Source organism: Tamandua tetradactyla, chromosome 9, assembly GCF_023851605.1.
Source record: "Tamandua tetradactyla isolate mTamTet1 chromosome 9, mTamTet1.pri, whole genome shotgun sequence".
Lineage (NCBI taxonomy): Eukaryota > Metazoa > Chordata > Mammalia > Pilosa > Myrmecophagidae > Tamandua > Tamandua tetradactyla.
In genome coordinates, this window is record NC_135335.1 from 34,347,393 (window position 1) to 34,362,868 (window position 15,476).

Consider the following 15,476-nt stretch of genomic DNA (forward strand, 5'->3'; position numbering starts at 1 on the left):
TTCTGGTACAACTTGGTCCGCCAGTCTCCCACCATGCATTTGGCATCACTTGGCAAATTTTTCCATTTAACTTTTGATTTAATAGTCCTGGGTTCTTCAAAGCTGGAAGCAAAATGGAATGAGTCTCAGACCCCCTTCCTGCCTCCAGACCCCAAAGGCAGTTCTTACACTGACCTCTGAGAACAAAGCCAAAGCTATTGCCCTCCTTGTAGAGAGAGACGTCCACTGTCTTGGAAATGATCCCTGGATTGTTCTCAGGAGCTGCAGAGAAATGGAGAAGGACTCCTTGAGTCCCTCAGTCACTTCTCCAAGCCGGCAGATGTCCCAAATGCCAGTCCAAGAGTGTGGAGAGACCACTCACAGAGAATACAAAGAGGGTAAACCCCAACCCAATTTACAGATAGGAAAAGTGAGGCTTAGGGGCACCCTCTTCCCTAACACCCACTTAGTCTGCCACTTAGAGAGAGCAGATGGCCTGCCCACGCTCACAAGGAGACAAGGGCAGAACTCAGGCTGAAGCCAAAGTTGGCTCAGGCCAGTGTTTGATTCCAGGCAGAGTTACTCAATTCAAGACTTTAGACCAACTTTGAGAATTCAAAGCTGGGCTAAACTCTAAGCCAGAGTACTCAGTGTGGGGTGGTTGGGTGAGGGGAGCAATGGAGCAGGGAACATATTATTCAGCCAATGTTCCCAAAACCTCCTCTAAAAGAAAAGCACCTGGAAACTAAATATACAGAATGACAATGGGTTACAAAACAGGACCCTGCCGCCTCCTGGTGACGGCATACTACAGTTGCGGGCAAGCCCTCTAGGACAGGCAGAGATGTTTGTGACCAATCTCCAAGTCCTGCCCACCCCCTCTGGCATAATCCCCCACCACCCAGGCCCTGGCAGGGAGGCAGCTATGTCCACCCACGACCAAGGCAGTGGAGAGAGTTCCCCATCTGAGGGCACCCACCGGGCGGGGGCAGCTCATACTCCACCTCCAGCACCACGCGCTCGCCCACATTCTTGAGCAGGGTGATGATCTCGTCGTGGCGAAGCCTGGTCAGGTGGATCCCGTTCACTGACCGAATGTAGTCGCCCACGTTCAGCAGGTCACTCCTGGGAGCCAGGAGGGCAGAGCACACACCTGGTATCAGGTACTATTCACTGAGCCCCGCTATGGGCCCCAAGTGGAGCTGGCATTCACACCCACCCTCTCGCTTAATTCTTATGACCTTTGGATTCTCATTTTACAGATGGAAAAGCTGAGGCTCAGAGAGGTCATGACACTTGCCTGGGGTCATCCAGCAAAAGAGGAGGAGAGCCCAGGGTGCTCACCTAGAGCTGTCTGACACCCAGGCCCCTGCCTTTCCCCTGACACTGGTCTTCCTGCTTCCCCTTGTGCTGGAGTGCTGCCCTCATAATTAAAACTCTGACAGGCCCCAGGCAAAATCCGCAGAGAGGCTGGATCATCACTTCCTTTGCTGTTCTCTAACGCTCTTCCAGGTTTTCCACCACTAATCTTTCATTCTGCTCAACTGGATCTTTAGTAGTGACAGAGAGACTTACTCCTAGGCTTCAAAGAACTCGGAGTCTAAGAGAACAGGAGAAGTAAAGGGAAATCCAGGTGTGCAAGACCATGTGCCTAGGGCTGGGCGAGCAGAGCAGAACAGTTGCCCCAGCCTGTGGTCAGGCAGGGCTTTCCAGAGGCAGTGACCTCTGTGTCGGGTTTGGAAGGATGAATAGGAGTTTTCCAGGATGATATTGTAGGGAACAGTAGGAACTACATATGCAAAGGTTTGTAGGGGACCATATATCCGGGTTAGTGTGGGGCTCTATGGCCAAGTCACCACCATGGAGTGCAAAGGGTAAGAGAAGCTGAAGCCTACAATTACAGCCTCCTTTGGAGGCATTCCCCCCCCAGACACAGACTCTTGGGTTCCCCTGGAAACAAATGCCTAACTGTTTTGCCTAAGGACCTAGCATGTTTCCCACTGGCCCTGGGCCCCCATGATCACCTCCATCTCCCCTTCTTCTGCATCCTGTGCCAAGCCCACTTCTCACCTGGCCGCAAGCCCCCCGGGCCTCAGGTTGGAAACCCTGGGCTTTCCATCCTTGTCAGTGCCACCCGAGATGGTCAGGCCCAGCGTGCTGCCTTCTTTCTTGATCAGCTCCACCATGACGACCCCTCGGAACTCCTCTGCCAACAGATGGAGAGTGCTGAGTGGGCAGCATGAGGGCAATTCTGAGGCCCCAGCTCCAAGTCAAATGATGCTAACGCTTGGTAAGCAGGACCTTTTCCCACATTATGCTTCAGTTCCTTTTTACAGCTGAGGGTCTGATGCCCACTCAGGGAGAAGGCGAGGAGACTCCTTACCTGGAATGCTCTGTCTGCGGCACGCCAGGGCCACATCTGCCCCTCCTGCATCCTTGCCTCCTTTGGAGTAAGGCCCATCATCTGCAGGTGAGAAAGAGGGAAAAGAGGTCCTGAGCTCACCTTTCATTTCCACTCCAGGGGGCCCTCTCTGCTTTGGAAATCTTCCTGCTTCATGGATGTGGCCTGTAAAATGGGTTTCTTCTGACCACCAGCTCCCCCTGATTCTTTCCTCAGAGGAATCCCCGTGGCTTCTCCTCCCAAGGAAGGCGCAGTGCCTTCTCTCAGCGCTGAATATCATTTTGGGGAGTACCTCCTGGATGATGGGAGCCACAGCCATTCCATGATCAGCCATCTCGACAACTTCACGGGTGGTATTACTATTATTATGGGTTGTTATTATTCCACTGTACAGAAAAGGAAGCTAAGGCTCAGAGAGGGACAACTCAGGCCCAACATCACACAGCTTGGGGAGTTATACAATATGGATTAGAACCCAAGTGGGTGGTCTCCACCATTTAGAGCTGTACTTGCATACCTGTGGGGAGAGGGAGCTCTCTCACATGTAGGTAAGCACCCCAACTCAAACCTGAGTGGTCCTAAATCATATTTTCATAGGAGGATGCACTTGGCGGTTTACCAGGTGTGTTCTCAGGCAGCCCAAGACAGTCTCTCTTAGCTTTAATTCTGACAAACAGTCTCCTGTTAGTTCTCCAAATCTTGTTTCCCTCATCTCCCTCTCTCTCTCATTTGAAATGCTAAATAGATGGACTTTGGGCCTTCCCACCTTATCCTCCCTTTAAGCCTCTCATCCATATTTTCTATCTCTTTATCTCTCTGGGATGTGTCTAACATGCAAAAAATCTGTCTTTGGGTTTTTTTAATTTATCATGAGAATTTTCATACATTTCAAGCATAAGGAAAGTGGAATAATGTAATGCAGTGGTTCTCAAAGTGTTCTCCCCAGACCAGCGCATCAGGAACTTATCAGAAATGTGAATCCTCAGGTCCCATCCAGGACGTAATAAATGAGGAGACTTGGGGGGCAGGTTCCAGCAATCTGAATGTGCATATGTGCTTTAGTATCTTAACACAACATTTATTTCTCCACTTTGGGGTTTACATGCAGTAAACTTTACTCTTTGTGGTGTACAGTTCTATGAATTTAGGAGCTAACTACCCCCACAATCAAGTTTCAGCAGATAACCATTACCCCCCAAAATCTTCTTGAGCTGCCCTTTTCAAGTCAGCCCCCTCCCCTCACCCCAAGGATGGGAGGTTGCCTTGCCAACCACTGATCTGTTCTGTCACTATAATTTTCCCTTCTCCAGGAAGTCATACAAATGGAATCATATAGTATGTTGGCTTTTGAGTCATTTCTTTCACTTAACATAATCATCTGAGATTCACCCATGTTGTTGGGTGTATCAGTAGTTCATTTCTTTATTTTGCTGAGTAATAATCTACTGTATGCATGTACCAGTTTATCCATTCACCAGCTGAAAGACACTTCGGTTGTTCTCAGTTTGGGGAGATTTTGAATAAAGCCATAATGAACATTCGTATACAGGTTTTTATTTGAACATACGTTCAACATAAATTTCTGTAAGTTTCCATGAGTGGGATTGCTGGGTCGTATGGTAAGGATGTGTTTAAGTTTATAAGAAACTGCCAAGCTGTTTTTCGAAGTGGCTGCACTATTTTGCATTGCCACCAACAACATAAGAGATTTCCAGTTGCTTCATGTGCTCACCAACACTTGATGATATCAGTTTTTGCATAGATATTCTTTTTTTTTTTTTTTCAATTTAGTCATTCTGATAGGTGTGTAGAGGGATCTCATTGTGGTTTTAATTTGCATTTTCCTAATGATTACGTTAATCACTAATCATTTATTGAGCATTTTTCATGTGATGATTTGACACCCATATATCTTCTTCGGTGAAGTGTCTGCTCTAAGTTTTTGCCCATTTTTTAATTGGATTGTTTGCTTTCTTATTACTGAGTTTTCACATTTTCTGGATACATATCCCTTGTTAGATACAATAATCTGTATTTTCCAAAGACCTCTGGATGAGTGTCTGTCATGCAAAAATTTTGAGAACCAGCATCTAGTTTTTTGTTTGTTTGTTTGTTTGTTCACTTGGCATGGGCAGGCTCTGGGAATCAAACTTGGGTCTTTGGCACGGCAGGCGAGAATTCTGCCACTGAGTCACCATTGTACTGCCCTTTTGTTTTGTTTTGTTTTGTATGCTGTGTTGCCTGGTCACATTTCATTATTTTTCCATGTGAGTATCCCATTATTGCAGACCATTTGTTGAATTTTTGTTTGTTTTGCTTTGTTTTTTTTTTGGGGGGGGGAGGGGAGTGCATGGACCGGGAATCAAACCAGGTCTCCTGCATGGCAGGCGAGAATTCTACTACTGAACTACCCTTTCACCCCCCAGCATCTAGTTTTAACAGTTATTAACACCTTGTCATATTTTCTCCATTTATTTTTTTCTATATTGAAATATTTTAAAATAATTCTGGACCTAATGAAATTTCACCTCTAAATATTTCAATGTGCACATCTAAAAAATAGAAATATACTTCCTACACAGCAAAACTACCATTACCACACCTTAAACATTAAAGTAATTCTGTAACTATTAACCTGATGCCCATTCCATATTCAAATTTCCCCAGTTACAATGAGTTACTAATTTCAGTGAGCGTATTTTTAGTTTTTAGAAGATGTGATGGTTAAAGGCCATGTGGCCACTTGGCCAGGTTATGGTGTTCAGTTGTTTGGTCAAGCAAGCACTGGCCTGATTGTTACTGTTAGGATATTTCATGGACTTAAATCAGTTGATTGCATCTATGGCTCAATCAACTGAGGAGATTGCCTTCAGCCATGAAAGAAGTCTCATCCAATCAGTTGAAGGCTTTATAGGGAGAAGTGATGATTTCAGCAGTCAGAAAGGAGAACTTCCATTTCTACTTCAACCAGCCAGCTTTTCCTGGGGAATTCATTAAAAATCATCATCAGACCATGACAAACTCTGTGATCTGTCCTGTAATACTTGTTGACGAGTGCTCTGAAAAATATTGCCTTTTTCTTTCTTTGCTTTGTACATATGTTATACAACAAAAAAAGTTTTTAAAAAAGCTATAAGAATATTTAAAAGGAGTGGGATTCAACTCTGCAAGTGAAACCATTGTCTTCCCCCCTACGTGGGACATGACATTCTGGGGTGAAAGTCTCCCTGGCGGCGTGGGAGATGACTCCCAGGGATGAGCCTGGCACTGGCACTGTGGGATCAACAATGCCATCCTGACCAAAAGGGGGAAAAGAAGTGTAACAAATAAAGTATAAGTGACAAAGAGAGTTCAAATAGAGTCAAGAGGCAACTCTGGAGATCACGCTTATGCAAGCTTCAGTTAGATATTGCTACCTATCATAATTTGCCAAACCCCAACCAAAACCATTCCTGCCAATCCTAAAGAATATCTAGGCCATGATACAAGATTTGCAAAGATTCCATGCACTGGGGTAACTTTCCAGAAACCTACAACCTCCAGATGGGTCCCTGGACCAGATAAGTTCTGAAATGCAGAGGGGCCAGCCTCTCCAGAACATCAGCTAGTTCCATCTCCCTACCCTTATTATTGACAGTCCCTTCCGCTATGAAAAAGTTAGATTGGGCACAGCCCAAATACTCCAAAAGAGTGTGAGAAAGAGCAAAGGATGGTGGAGTTATACAGAGAAGGTAGGGTTTAACAAATGCTGAATCATTATTTCTTTTGGTTGCCAGTATTTTGGAACAGCTAGAAGTAAAAACAAGAAATCGTGGAACTGTAACTTATGCCCAACTTTAAAATCTATCCTATAACTACTTGTTAAAATGTACTGGGAAATGTATTTTTTTTTTTTTGTATATCTGTTGTATTTCACAATTTAAAAAAAAGCATTAAAAAAAGAGTAAAAAAAAAAATGTTGGGAGAAAACAACGCTTATCCTTAAAAAAACAAACAAAAAACCACTTCATCAGAGTCCCCAGCTTGCAGCCTGCCCTAGGGAATTCAGACTTGCCCATCCCCACAGCCACAAGACTCAATTCCTATAAATTTTTTTCCTACAAATTTTTTTCCTATATAATTCCTATTAAAAATCTCATAATATTTACATTATATATATATATATATATTTCCTGTAGTTTCTGTTTCCCTAGAGAACCTTGCCTAATACAGAACTTTGTCGGGTTCTTTCTCTTATCTCCTTGTTCTATTTTCCTACGTGGTTCTTCCCTTTTCTGTTGCCGCTCTCGTGTCTCTAATCGCCTACAATATTTTAAACATTCAGGTACTGTTCTATCTTTCTATTACTTCAAACTCCAAGAGGGATTTCTGCTGTTTGGGTCTGGTAACGCTCCCTCATGGTGGATCGTTCCTTCATGTGCTGGATGATTTTTGGATTGTGAGCTCATCTTCACGTGTAGGAATTCATTCATTCTGGTTGAGGGCAGGGACTTCCAGACTCCAGAGAGATTGTGCAATTCCTTCCCCTAGGTGCCTGCCGTGGCGCCGTTACTCTGAGCCCAATGTTTATGTTAACTTCTAGAACTATGGGTGTAATGTAAATTCCAAGCTTCAGCAGAAACAAGAGAAACACCTCGGATTGCCATTCTCAAGGCTGAGCCAAGACAGAGAAGCTTTTCTTGTCTCCCTGGTGGATATAGATATCCCTGGTGGGCAGTTTCCTTGTCCCCCCTCTCACTGAGGGAATAGGTACCCAGTGTCATCTGCTGTACCCCAGAACATTAAAATCCAAATCTTCAGTTACCAGACCAGCCCCGTCCTCATTCCTACCACCGCACCACACCCCCCCCCCCCAGAGGGGAGCCCCAGGTTCAGTTTGGAGTCATCCTTCTAGATTTTTTTTTTTTTTAACTGGAAATGCACTGAATCTATAGGATCAGCTATGGAGAATTGATGTCTTTATGATACTGTGTCTTCCTGTCGATGTATAGAGTATATTCATCAATTTACTGTTCCTTCCTTAAGTTCTCCAAAGAATAGCTTGTGCTTTTAAGAGTAAAGGTCTTACACCTCTTTCATTATATAAAGTTCTAGAACTTTGAAATGTTTCAATGCTATTGTATTGCTGTTTTTTTTGTATGCTGTATGGCAGGGGTCACATTTCATTCTTTTTCCATGTGAATATCCCATTATTGCTGCACCATTTGTTGAATTTTGGGGTGTTTGTTTGCTTGCTTGCTTGTTTTGTTTTGGGGACGTGCATGGGCCAGGAATTGAAACCAGATCTCCTGCATGGCAGGCGAGAACTCTACCACCAAACTACCTTTGCACCCCCTGTGAATTAAACTCTTCAAGTGTCTTTTTCTAATTATTTGTTGCTGTTGTATAAAAATTCAATTTGTTTTGGATTTTCTGCACATATAACCACGTCACCTGTGAACAGGATAACTTTATTTCTTACTTTCTAATCTTTATATCTTTTGCTTCTTTACGTGTTTTATTGCACTGGCCAGGACCTTCAGTACCAAGCGGAGAGAAGTGGCTCTACAGACAATTCTTATCTCCTTTCCACTCTCACCTTCCTAATTTGTGATGCCTTCAGTTTCCCTTACTTTTTCATGAGTTCTTCTGTGTTTTTCAAAGGAGTCTGAAGCTGAAAGGTTTCCAGGTTATCTGCCATGTGACAGTGACAGAGCTACCAACCCCTCCCTGCAGCCTCCCCCTTGTACTCACTGTGCATATTCCAGGTTTTCCTCCCCATCCTGACAGGAGAGGGGACAGGTTCTCACACATTACACACCAACCACGCCCGGCGTAGGCCACCCACAAGCTCTCATTCATTTCTCTCAATGAAGCTGGGAGTAGCTAGGTGCTACCATAACACCCACTTGACAGAGGAGAAAACTGAGGCTCAGAGAGGTCCTCAGCCCAGCCAGTCTATGCAAAGAGCCAGGACCAAACTGAGGCCTCTGTGCCCATCCCACCCTAGGTCCTGGGCTCCCTTGACTGGCTTATTCTTTTCACACTCCACCTCTGAGCTGCCTTTCTCAGCACAGGATTGAGATGGGCAAGGGCAGGTGCTATGTGACAACTGACAAGCCATCAAACTGGCAGGCTCCCTTGTTCTGCCTCAGGGGGTCCCCTTCCAGGAACCAAGTATACCCCACAGGCTTCTGGTCCTTCCTCTGCTTCACCTAAGCTTGCCATGCACACCCCCTGCCCCATCACCCTTGAAGAAAAGCCCCCATGCTACCCCCATCCTCCTGGCCACAGCTTGGCCCAGTTTTAAGAGAAAGAGTCCAGGGTTGGCCAGGCCCGAGTGTAGAACCTGGTTCTGCCACTGACTGCCTCCCTGAGCCTCACGGTCCTAGTAAAACCTGACTCACTTGCCCCATCTGCCCTCCTCGCTTCTCAGAGGGGCCGTGAGAAAGGAGGGCTGGAGAGGAATTGGCACCAGCAAGTGGCAGACCGCAGCCAGGTCTTGCTCGTAAGGTCAAGGTCAGGGCTCAACTGAGGTCAAGGTCAGGACTCAGGCTAGGGGCTCAGCCTGGGTGAGAGTCAGGGCTCAATCTGAGATCAGGGTTGGAACTCAGCCTAAGTCCGGGTTGAGGGCTCAGCTTGGGGTCAGGGCCAGGGTCAGGGTCAGGATTTAGTCTGGGGTTGGGGTTGTAGTTCGACTTGGGTCCATGGAAGTCTAACCTGCAACTCTAATCACTGAGACCCCAGCCCAGCTCCCTGTCACTCTGTCCTACCAGGGCCAGCTTGCCAGCAGCTGGTAAATAACAAATCACACAGCAGTTAAGCCTGGAATCATTTCCAGGGCCCTAGCAGCTCTGCTCACCAACTCCCACCCTTAGGCCCTGCGTTCGTATCAGCTACCATTCAGGCACCATCCCATTAAGTCTAATGCCTCCCATTAGGTTCCCTAATACACACTTCATTTAGATTCAACAAGATGTTTCTGAGCTAATAAAATTTAAAAAGACTGGGTGCAATCGGCGGTGTGACAGTGAACGTCTCTGGCACTTCACGTGGGCAATCCTAGAACGAAAACCGTCTTATCCCATGCAAATTAGATTCCACCACTGGAAAATCCATCTCTCTCCTCAGCTGGCCTGGAAAGACCAGAGATAAGCTTACTGGGTTCAGGGTCACGTGTTTTGGAGGGAGATGGTGATTTAAAAAAAAATAAAGAGGGTGCTAAGGACCATGCTCCCAGGGCGGGTCACGGTGGCTCAGCAGGCAGAGTTCTTGCCTGTCATGCCGGAGACCCGGGTTTGATTTCCGGTGCCTGCCCATGCCAAAATAAATAAATAAGGACCATGCCCCCCAAATTCAGAGCAGTAGAATTCCAAAGAACGGAACTTGGAACCACAGGTTGGAGTCTTAAGCCCTAATATTAAAAGTCAAAAGATCCAGAAACCCTCAATGAGGAACAATGGAATCCTGAAGCCAAAGGAGCCGCAATGTTGGCTGTTTAAGGAGAGGACCAATTTCTTCGGGTTGTCCCTGTGGCATCTTCCAAATTTGTCTTTGGCAAGGCCTCTCCTCCCCTTGCCTCACCCCAGCAACTACATTGTGGGGCATGAGGGCAGAATAACGGTGCGAAACAGAGCTGCAGTGACACCTGTGGTACGGCTGCGACGCATGAGTCAGTTTGGCTCAATTCTAAATGGCCCCAACTCCTCCCTCCTGCAATTTTATGCCTTTATGCTTTGGATGGCTCGTCCTGTCCCCTCCTTTGGACTCAGGCTGTGTGCCATCTCGTCTTCCAGCTCTCAGGGGAAGCCTGACTGTGTGCTGCCAACCAAGCTTCTTACAAACACGTGCAAACAAAGAATCAGTAGATGACAGAAAAAGGACTTCAGATGTTCATGCCTTGGGAAGGCATGTGGTTTTAGGGAATGGCCTTGATGGCCATTGTTGGAAGCCAAGAGCCCACTCTGATTAGGTGGGTTGGCATAACGAGACTTCTAGAAATCCAAGACCTCCTGCCATTAATTGCCCATCAGGGATGCTACCGATAACTGCCGGTGCCTGTTCAGAGGGGACACACAGCTCTACATTCACAGACATTCTCCGCTGGCAGGAAACTGAGGGAGCTTTCAAATCAAGGCTCAAAATAGGGCCGGAATGGCCAGTTTGCTGTGTAGCCTGAGTCTCTATTTCTCCATCTGTAAAATGGGGCATCTCTTCCCCCCAGCCCCGATTTCGGCCTGCCCATGCTTTCTCCCAGGTTTGAGAAGTTGAGGGAATTACTTTATTTATAGAAAACCCCAAAAGGGTTAAGACCCCAGGCCTTCTCCCTCAGAGAACATGCTCGTCTCTCCCTCTCTCTCGTTTTTGTTCTGGGACCTGGTAATTACATGCTTAGAGATGAAGGCTTTTCAAAAAACATCTTTCCCACCAATTTTCAGCTGGAAACGTGCATAAAAAACAGAGATATTTTTATCCATGTTTTTTTTTTCCCCCGTCTCCTTCCAGCAATGGGCAATTATGAGCTTTTGCCTTCAGTCAATCCGTCCTGTAAGAATTCGCTTCAGAGGGAAATTCATTTCCGCGGCACTGCCAGCCAGTCCCTGGCAAATGTGGGATTGGAGGGGGGGCAGGAAGAAAATACGTGGTGTTGAGCATGGGCTGTGCACCTGGTCCCCGGCCTCCCGTGGCAGCCTGGGGTAAGTGAGTGGGTGGGTTTCTTTTTTATTTGATTTCTCTTGGGAGTTGCTGCTAATTTGCCTTCATTATTTTCTTCTCCCAGGGCCCCAGGGAGCTGTTGAGCTTTGACAAAGGGGAAAGGAAGTCAACCCCTTCCCAGGCTGCCTTTGACATGGTCCCATTTAAATGGGATGGTGGCAACGGGGTATGGGAATTGGGCAGGGCTGTAAATTCAGCCATGACGGTACATCTGATTCTGGAGGTCCCCAGAGAGAAAACAAACACCTAAAGGCCAGTCTTGGGACCACCAGGAAAGGGTAGGAATGACATCAAGCCACGAACAGGTGCAGATCGGTTCATGTAGCACCCTGGGGCCAATGAGGAGATGGCGGTCCCTCTGGGTGGCTGTATTTGTGGCCCCCACTAACACCCTTGGCTCATAATCTGTACGAGTGTGAGTTATCCTGTACACATGGATAGCCAACTGTACATGGTGGCCCTGGCCATCAAGAGCTTTCAGGGAGCAAGTGGCCAATTAGTGCTACAGCACTTCTACCAAGTAATTCAATCCCAGCCTGAATGCCCCCACTGACAGACAGCTCACTACCTGGGAAGACATTACTTTTATGGCCAACTTCGGATTCTGAGCCTAAATCTGCTGCTAACTGGCTAAAGGATCTGATCCAAGTCACTTCTCTGAGCCTCAATTTTCCCCTCTGCTACGTGGGGGTGCTCGTGCCCACCTCATGGGTTGACAGGAGGGATCAGTGAGATCATTGGTACCCAGAAGCCAGGAAACATGGTCGTTCTCTTCCCCCTTTACTCACCTCCTATTGATTAAGTGCTGGCAACTGTGCTGAATATTTTATAAGCACTATTTCATTTAACTCTTACCACTTTCTAAGGTGAGTTTGATCATTTTTACCACTTGACAGCTTGGGAAACTGAGGCACAGAGAGATTAAGGGAAGTGCCCAGGGTCTCACAGCTCATCAGTGGCAGATCCAGGATTCAAGCCCAGGCTACCTAGCTCTGGAGTCTCTAAAAGACTTGGCCCTGCCCTCTGGGCCTCTTCTTGCTATTCCTCCCCAATCCGTGACCGTCCTGGGGGGCCTCCAGGTAACAGCCACCACGGCTCTGGGCTCTCCTCACAGAACAATGCCCCTCTGACCGTCATGCTGGAATAGGGCAGACAACTGGGTGGAGAAGCACTGAAGCCCAGTCCAGCTGCCCGGATCTCCTTGCTGCCTTACACACCAGATGCAATGTCACTCCGGGGCCTTTGCACTTGCCGTTCCCTCTGCCTGAAACACTCTTCCCCCAGCTGGATGCAGGCTGATCTCCTAATTACAGTCCCATAATCCCTACACCTGACAAGCCTCCCCCAGAACCCAGCCTCTCCCCGTGGGCAGAAAAACATGGAAAGAGCAGCTTGGCAACAGAGCTTGTCAATGAACTTTTTAAGGGGAACAAGAAATGTATCAATGGATTACAAAATTAGCAGGCTGATTCATTCCATGCCAAAGAAAAAGAACATTAAAACAATAGCAACTGTGTGTTGGACTCCGATCCTGTGTTCTAAGCCCTGTGCATGCATTAACTCATTTATTTCTCCTAGGAAGGATGGGGGAGGGGGGTTCACTGATTATTTCCATCTCAAAGGTGAGGTAACCCAGGCCCAGAGAGGTAAACTGACAAGCCCAAGGTCACTCAGCCTGTAAACTTGCAGAGAGCACTGGAATCTGAGTCTCTCTAATCCCACTTCAGCAGACCATGCCCTTAATCCCAGGCTCTGTCTCTCACCCTGAACAGAAGGACAGTGGACCCCAAAAGACGGGCACCTGGGCACTCAAGAAGACAGTGCTGGCACTCCAGGAGGCCCCCCGTTAAGGCTCAGGAAGGGAGAAGGTGTTCTGGGGCCCTTCCCAATCCAATCACAGAAGCCAATTCCTCTTCGCCGGGGCCCAAAGCAACACCCCAGCTGAAGCCCACCAGTGTGGGGTGGCGATAGCTCTGACACATGAGGGATGGGACACGGGCTCCAGTGATCGCCAGGCCTTCTGTGTTGTGGAGCCACAAGCCCTGCTCTTCCTCACCTCCCCTCCAGTCCTCACCCCTTGAAACCAGCCCCATCGAGAAGCAAGACCTCAAAACGGGATCACGAAGGAAATGATTTTATTTTGCAATGGTGGCTGCCGGGAGTCCTGAAAAGACGCAATTTGTTCCATTGAAACTGAAGGCAAAAGTCCTCCCCACGAGAGGCAAGGCCTTACCTGTCCACCCAGGGCCTCCCCGGCCTTGTCTAATGCTCCCTGCTTGGCGTCCTCTACCCTAGGCACAGCACACACGTCTCTTCACAGTCCCACACACCAGGCATGATCCTGCCTCAGGGCCTTTGCACTGGCTGTTCCCTCTGCCTAGATATCCACAGACCACCCCCCGTCCCTTCCCTCTTTCAAGATCTTGCAGCAACATCCCCACTCACCCCATTTAAACTTACAGCCACCTCCTGCACCTCCTTCCCTGCTGCATTTTAATTCACAGCCCTCAGCACCATATAACAAAGCTCATTTTTAAAAAACTTACTTATATACTATCTGCCTCTACCCACTAGGAAGTCAGCTCCAGAAGAGTTGAGCTTTGTCTGTCTTGTTCACTGTCCGGGGTATCCAGCACAGAGAACACTGCCTCACATACAGTAGGTGCTCAGTAGTTTTTATATGCAATTTCCATTTATAGATTAGGAGAAAGAGGATCAGAGGGGTGTAATGAGCTGCACAAGGTCATATATATATGCAGAAAGAAGCAGAGGTGGAATGCAAACCCAGACTTTCCTGGCTGCAGGCCCAGGCAGCAAACCCCACGTGCACGGCCTCCGTGGTGGGGGGCCCGAGGTTCCCCCCAACTACAGCCCCTCCTGCACAGAGCAGGAGGAATGGGCAGCCCAGGCCATGCCAGGGGGGCCTCATCCCCTCCCATCTGAACCTTCTCAGGCACTGATTGGTCCACAGAACCTGCTGAGGGCCCACTGGGCCCAGGAGTTGAGGCACCTTTGTGGTCAGCGATCATAGGAGATCTCCCACCATCACTGCAGGCACAAGAACGTTAGGGAGGGGGTTCCTGCCCAAATCTGTGTTTGGGCCTCCTGAGTGCCCCAGCCCTAGCCAGTAACAATGCCTTCCTGCAAGGGGTTCTGGGGCAAGAGGGGGTGAGCAAGGCACACGGGAGTACCATTGGCCAGGGTGTGGGGCCTGAAAAGAACCCACCGGATGGGCAGAAAGATAGCACCAGGCTCCAATCTGAATCTTAGCTCTTGTACCAAGGTGCACCGTGAGCTGTCGGACTCTTCAGGGCCTCAGTTCTCTCCTCTGCACAGTGCGGAGGGCGGGGTCAGCTGCCCTTGCCCCTAGCTCCATGGGAGGCCACGTAGCCAGGTCTAGCCACTCAGAGGCCAATGGTTGGCTCAGGAATGGTCACGTGATCAAGCTAACCCGATCAGAGCCTGCCCTGGGACTGTTGCTAGAACTCGGGGAAAATGGGAAACGGTCTTTCTCCTTAGGGGTAGCCGAGCTGGTTGGCTCCAAACTCTGAGGTCCTCTGGGCTCCCCAAGAGGAAGAGAAAGTCTTTCTGGAAATGAAGTTACTCTAAAAAGAAGCAGAACAAGAGATGAAGAGACCCAGAGTCCTAATGTTACTGAGCACCTAAATCCCACTGTACCTGATGCTCGTCTCTGAGCTTTTCTTAAAAAAAAGCATTCATTGCTGACTCCAACTGAGGCAGGTGTGACCTGAGGTTCCGTGACCTGGGGACAAGACTAGGGTAGAAGCCACAGTAGTGAAGGTGAGGTTCAGGTAAGTCACCAGAGGCAGAAAAAGCCAGAAGGGTCAGGACGGGTCTCAAATGCCAGGATAAGGAGCTGTGAGTAGATTTTTTGCATTTTAGCAAGCTCCTTCCAATGACAGCATGGGGGGTTGGGGCGGGGGCAGAGTTCCACTGCCATTGTGGCTATGCCCTCTGCAGGACAAATGACCCCATTCACCTGTGACTCAGACACCAAATGCCTAAGCTAAGAGAAGAAAAACAACACATCCAGCACATTCATTTACAGGGAGGGGAGAGAAGAGGGCAGACTGCATGGGTTCAAATCCTATCTTTACCACTTCTGACTTGAACCTTGAACATTGAACAAGTTACTTAACATCTCTGCGCCTCAGTTTCCCCAACCATAAAATGGGGAGAACAACAGAAGTCAGCTCACAGTGTTGTGAGGATTCAATGACAGAATGCATGGAAAGAGCTCAGAATAGAGCCTAGCAGAGTCACAGTTCAACACCCATCAGCTATAATTATCATTATCATTATTATAATCTGGGGGCCCAAGGCTGGACTGGGGACACAGCTCCATCCCTAATCCTTTCTGTGGGTGGTTCCCCACGGAAGT

At 47.9% G+C, this 15,476-nt stretch overlaps 1 protein-coding gene across 1 annotated transcript in view; it reads right to left on the minus strand.

The window, feature by feature from the left end:
* Nucleotides 1-15,476, minus strand: part of GRIP2 (glutamate receptor interacting protein 2) — a 44,813-nt gene that overhangs the window by 28,480 nt on the left and 857 nt on the right. The window contains exons 2-5 of the mRNA XM_077115090.1: nt 2,363-2,443; nt 2,050-2,185; nt 959-1,104; nt 175-261 (exon numbers count right to left, since the gene is read on the minus strand). Of these exons, the coding sequence (XP_076971205.1) occupies nt 175-261; nt 959-1,104; nt 2,050-2,185; nt 2,363-2,443 (450 nt within the window). The remainder of the gene's footprint in view (nt 1-174; nt 262-958; nt 1,105-2,049; nt 2,186-2,362; nt 2,444-15,476) is intronic.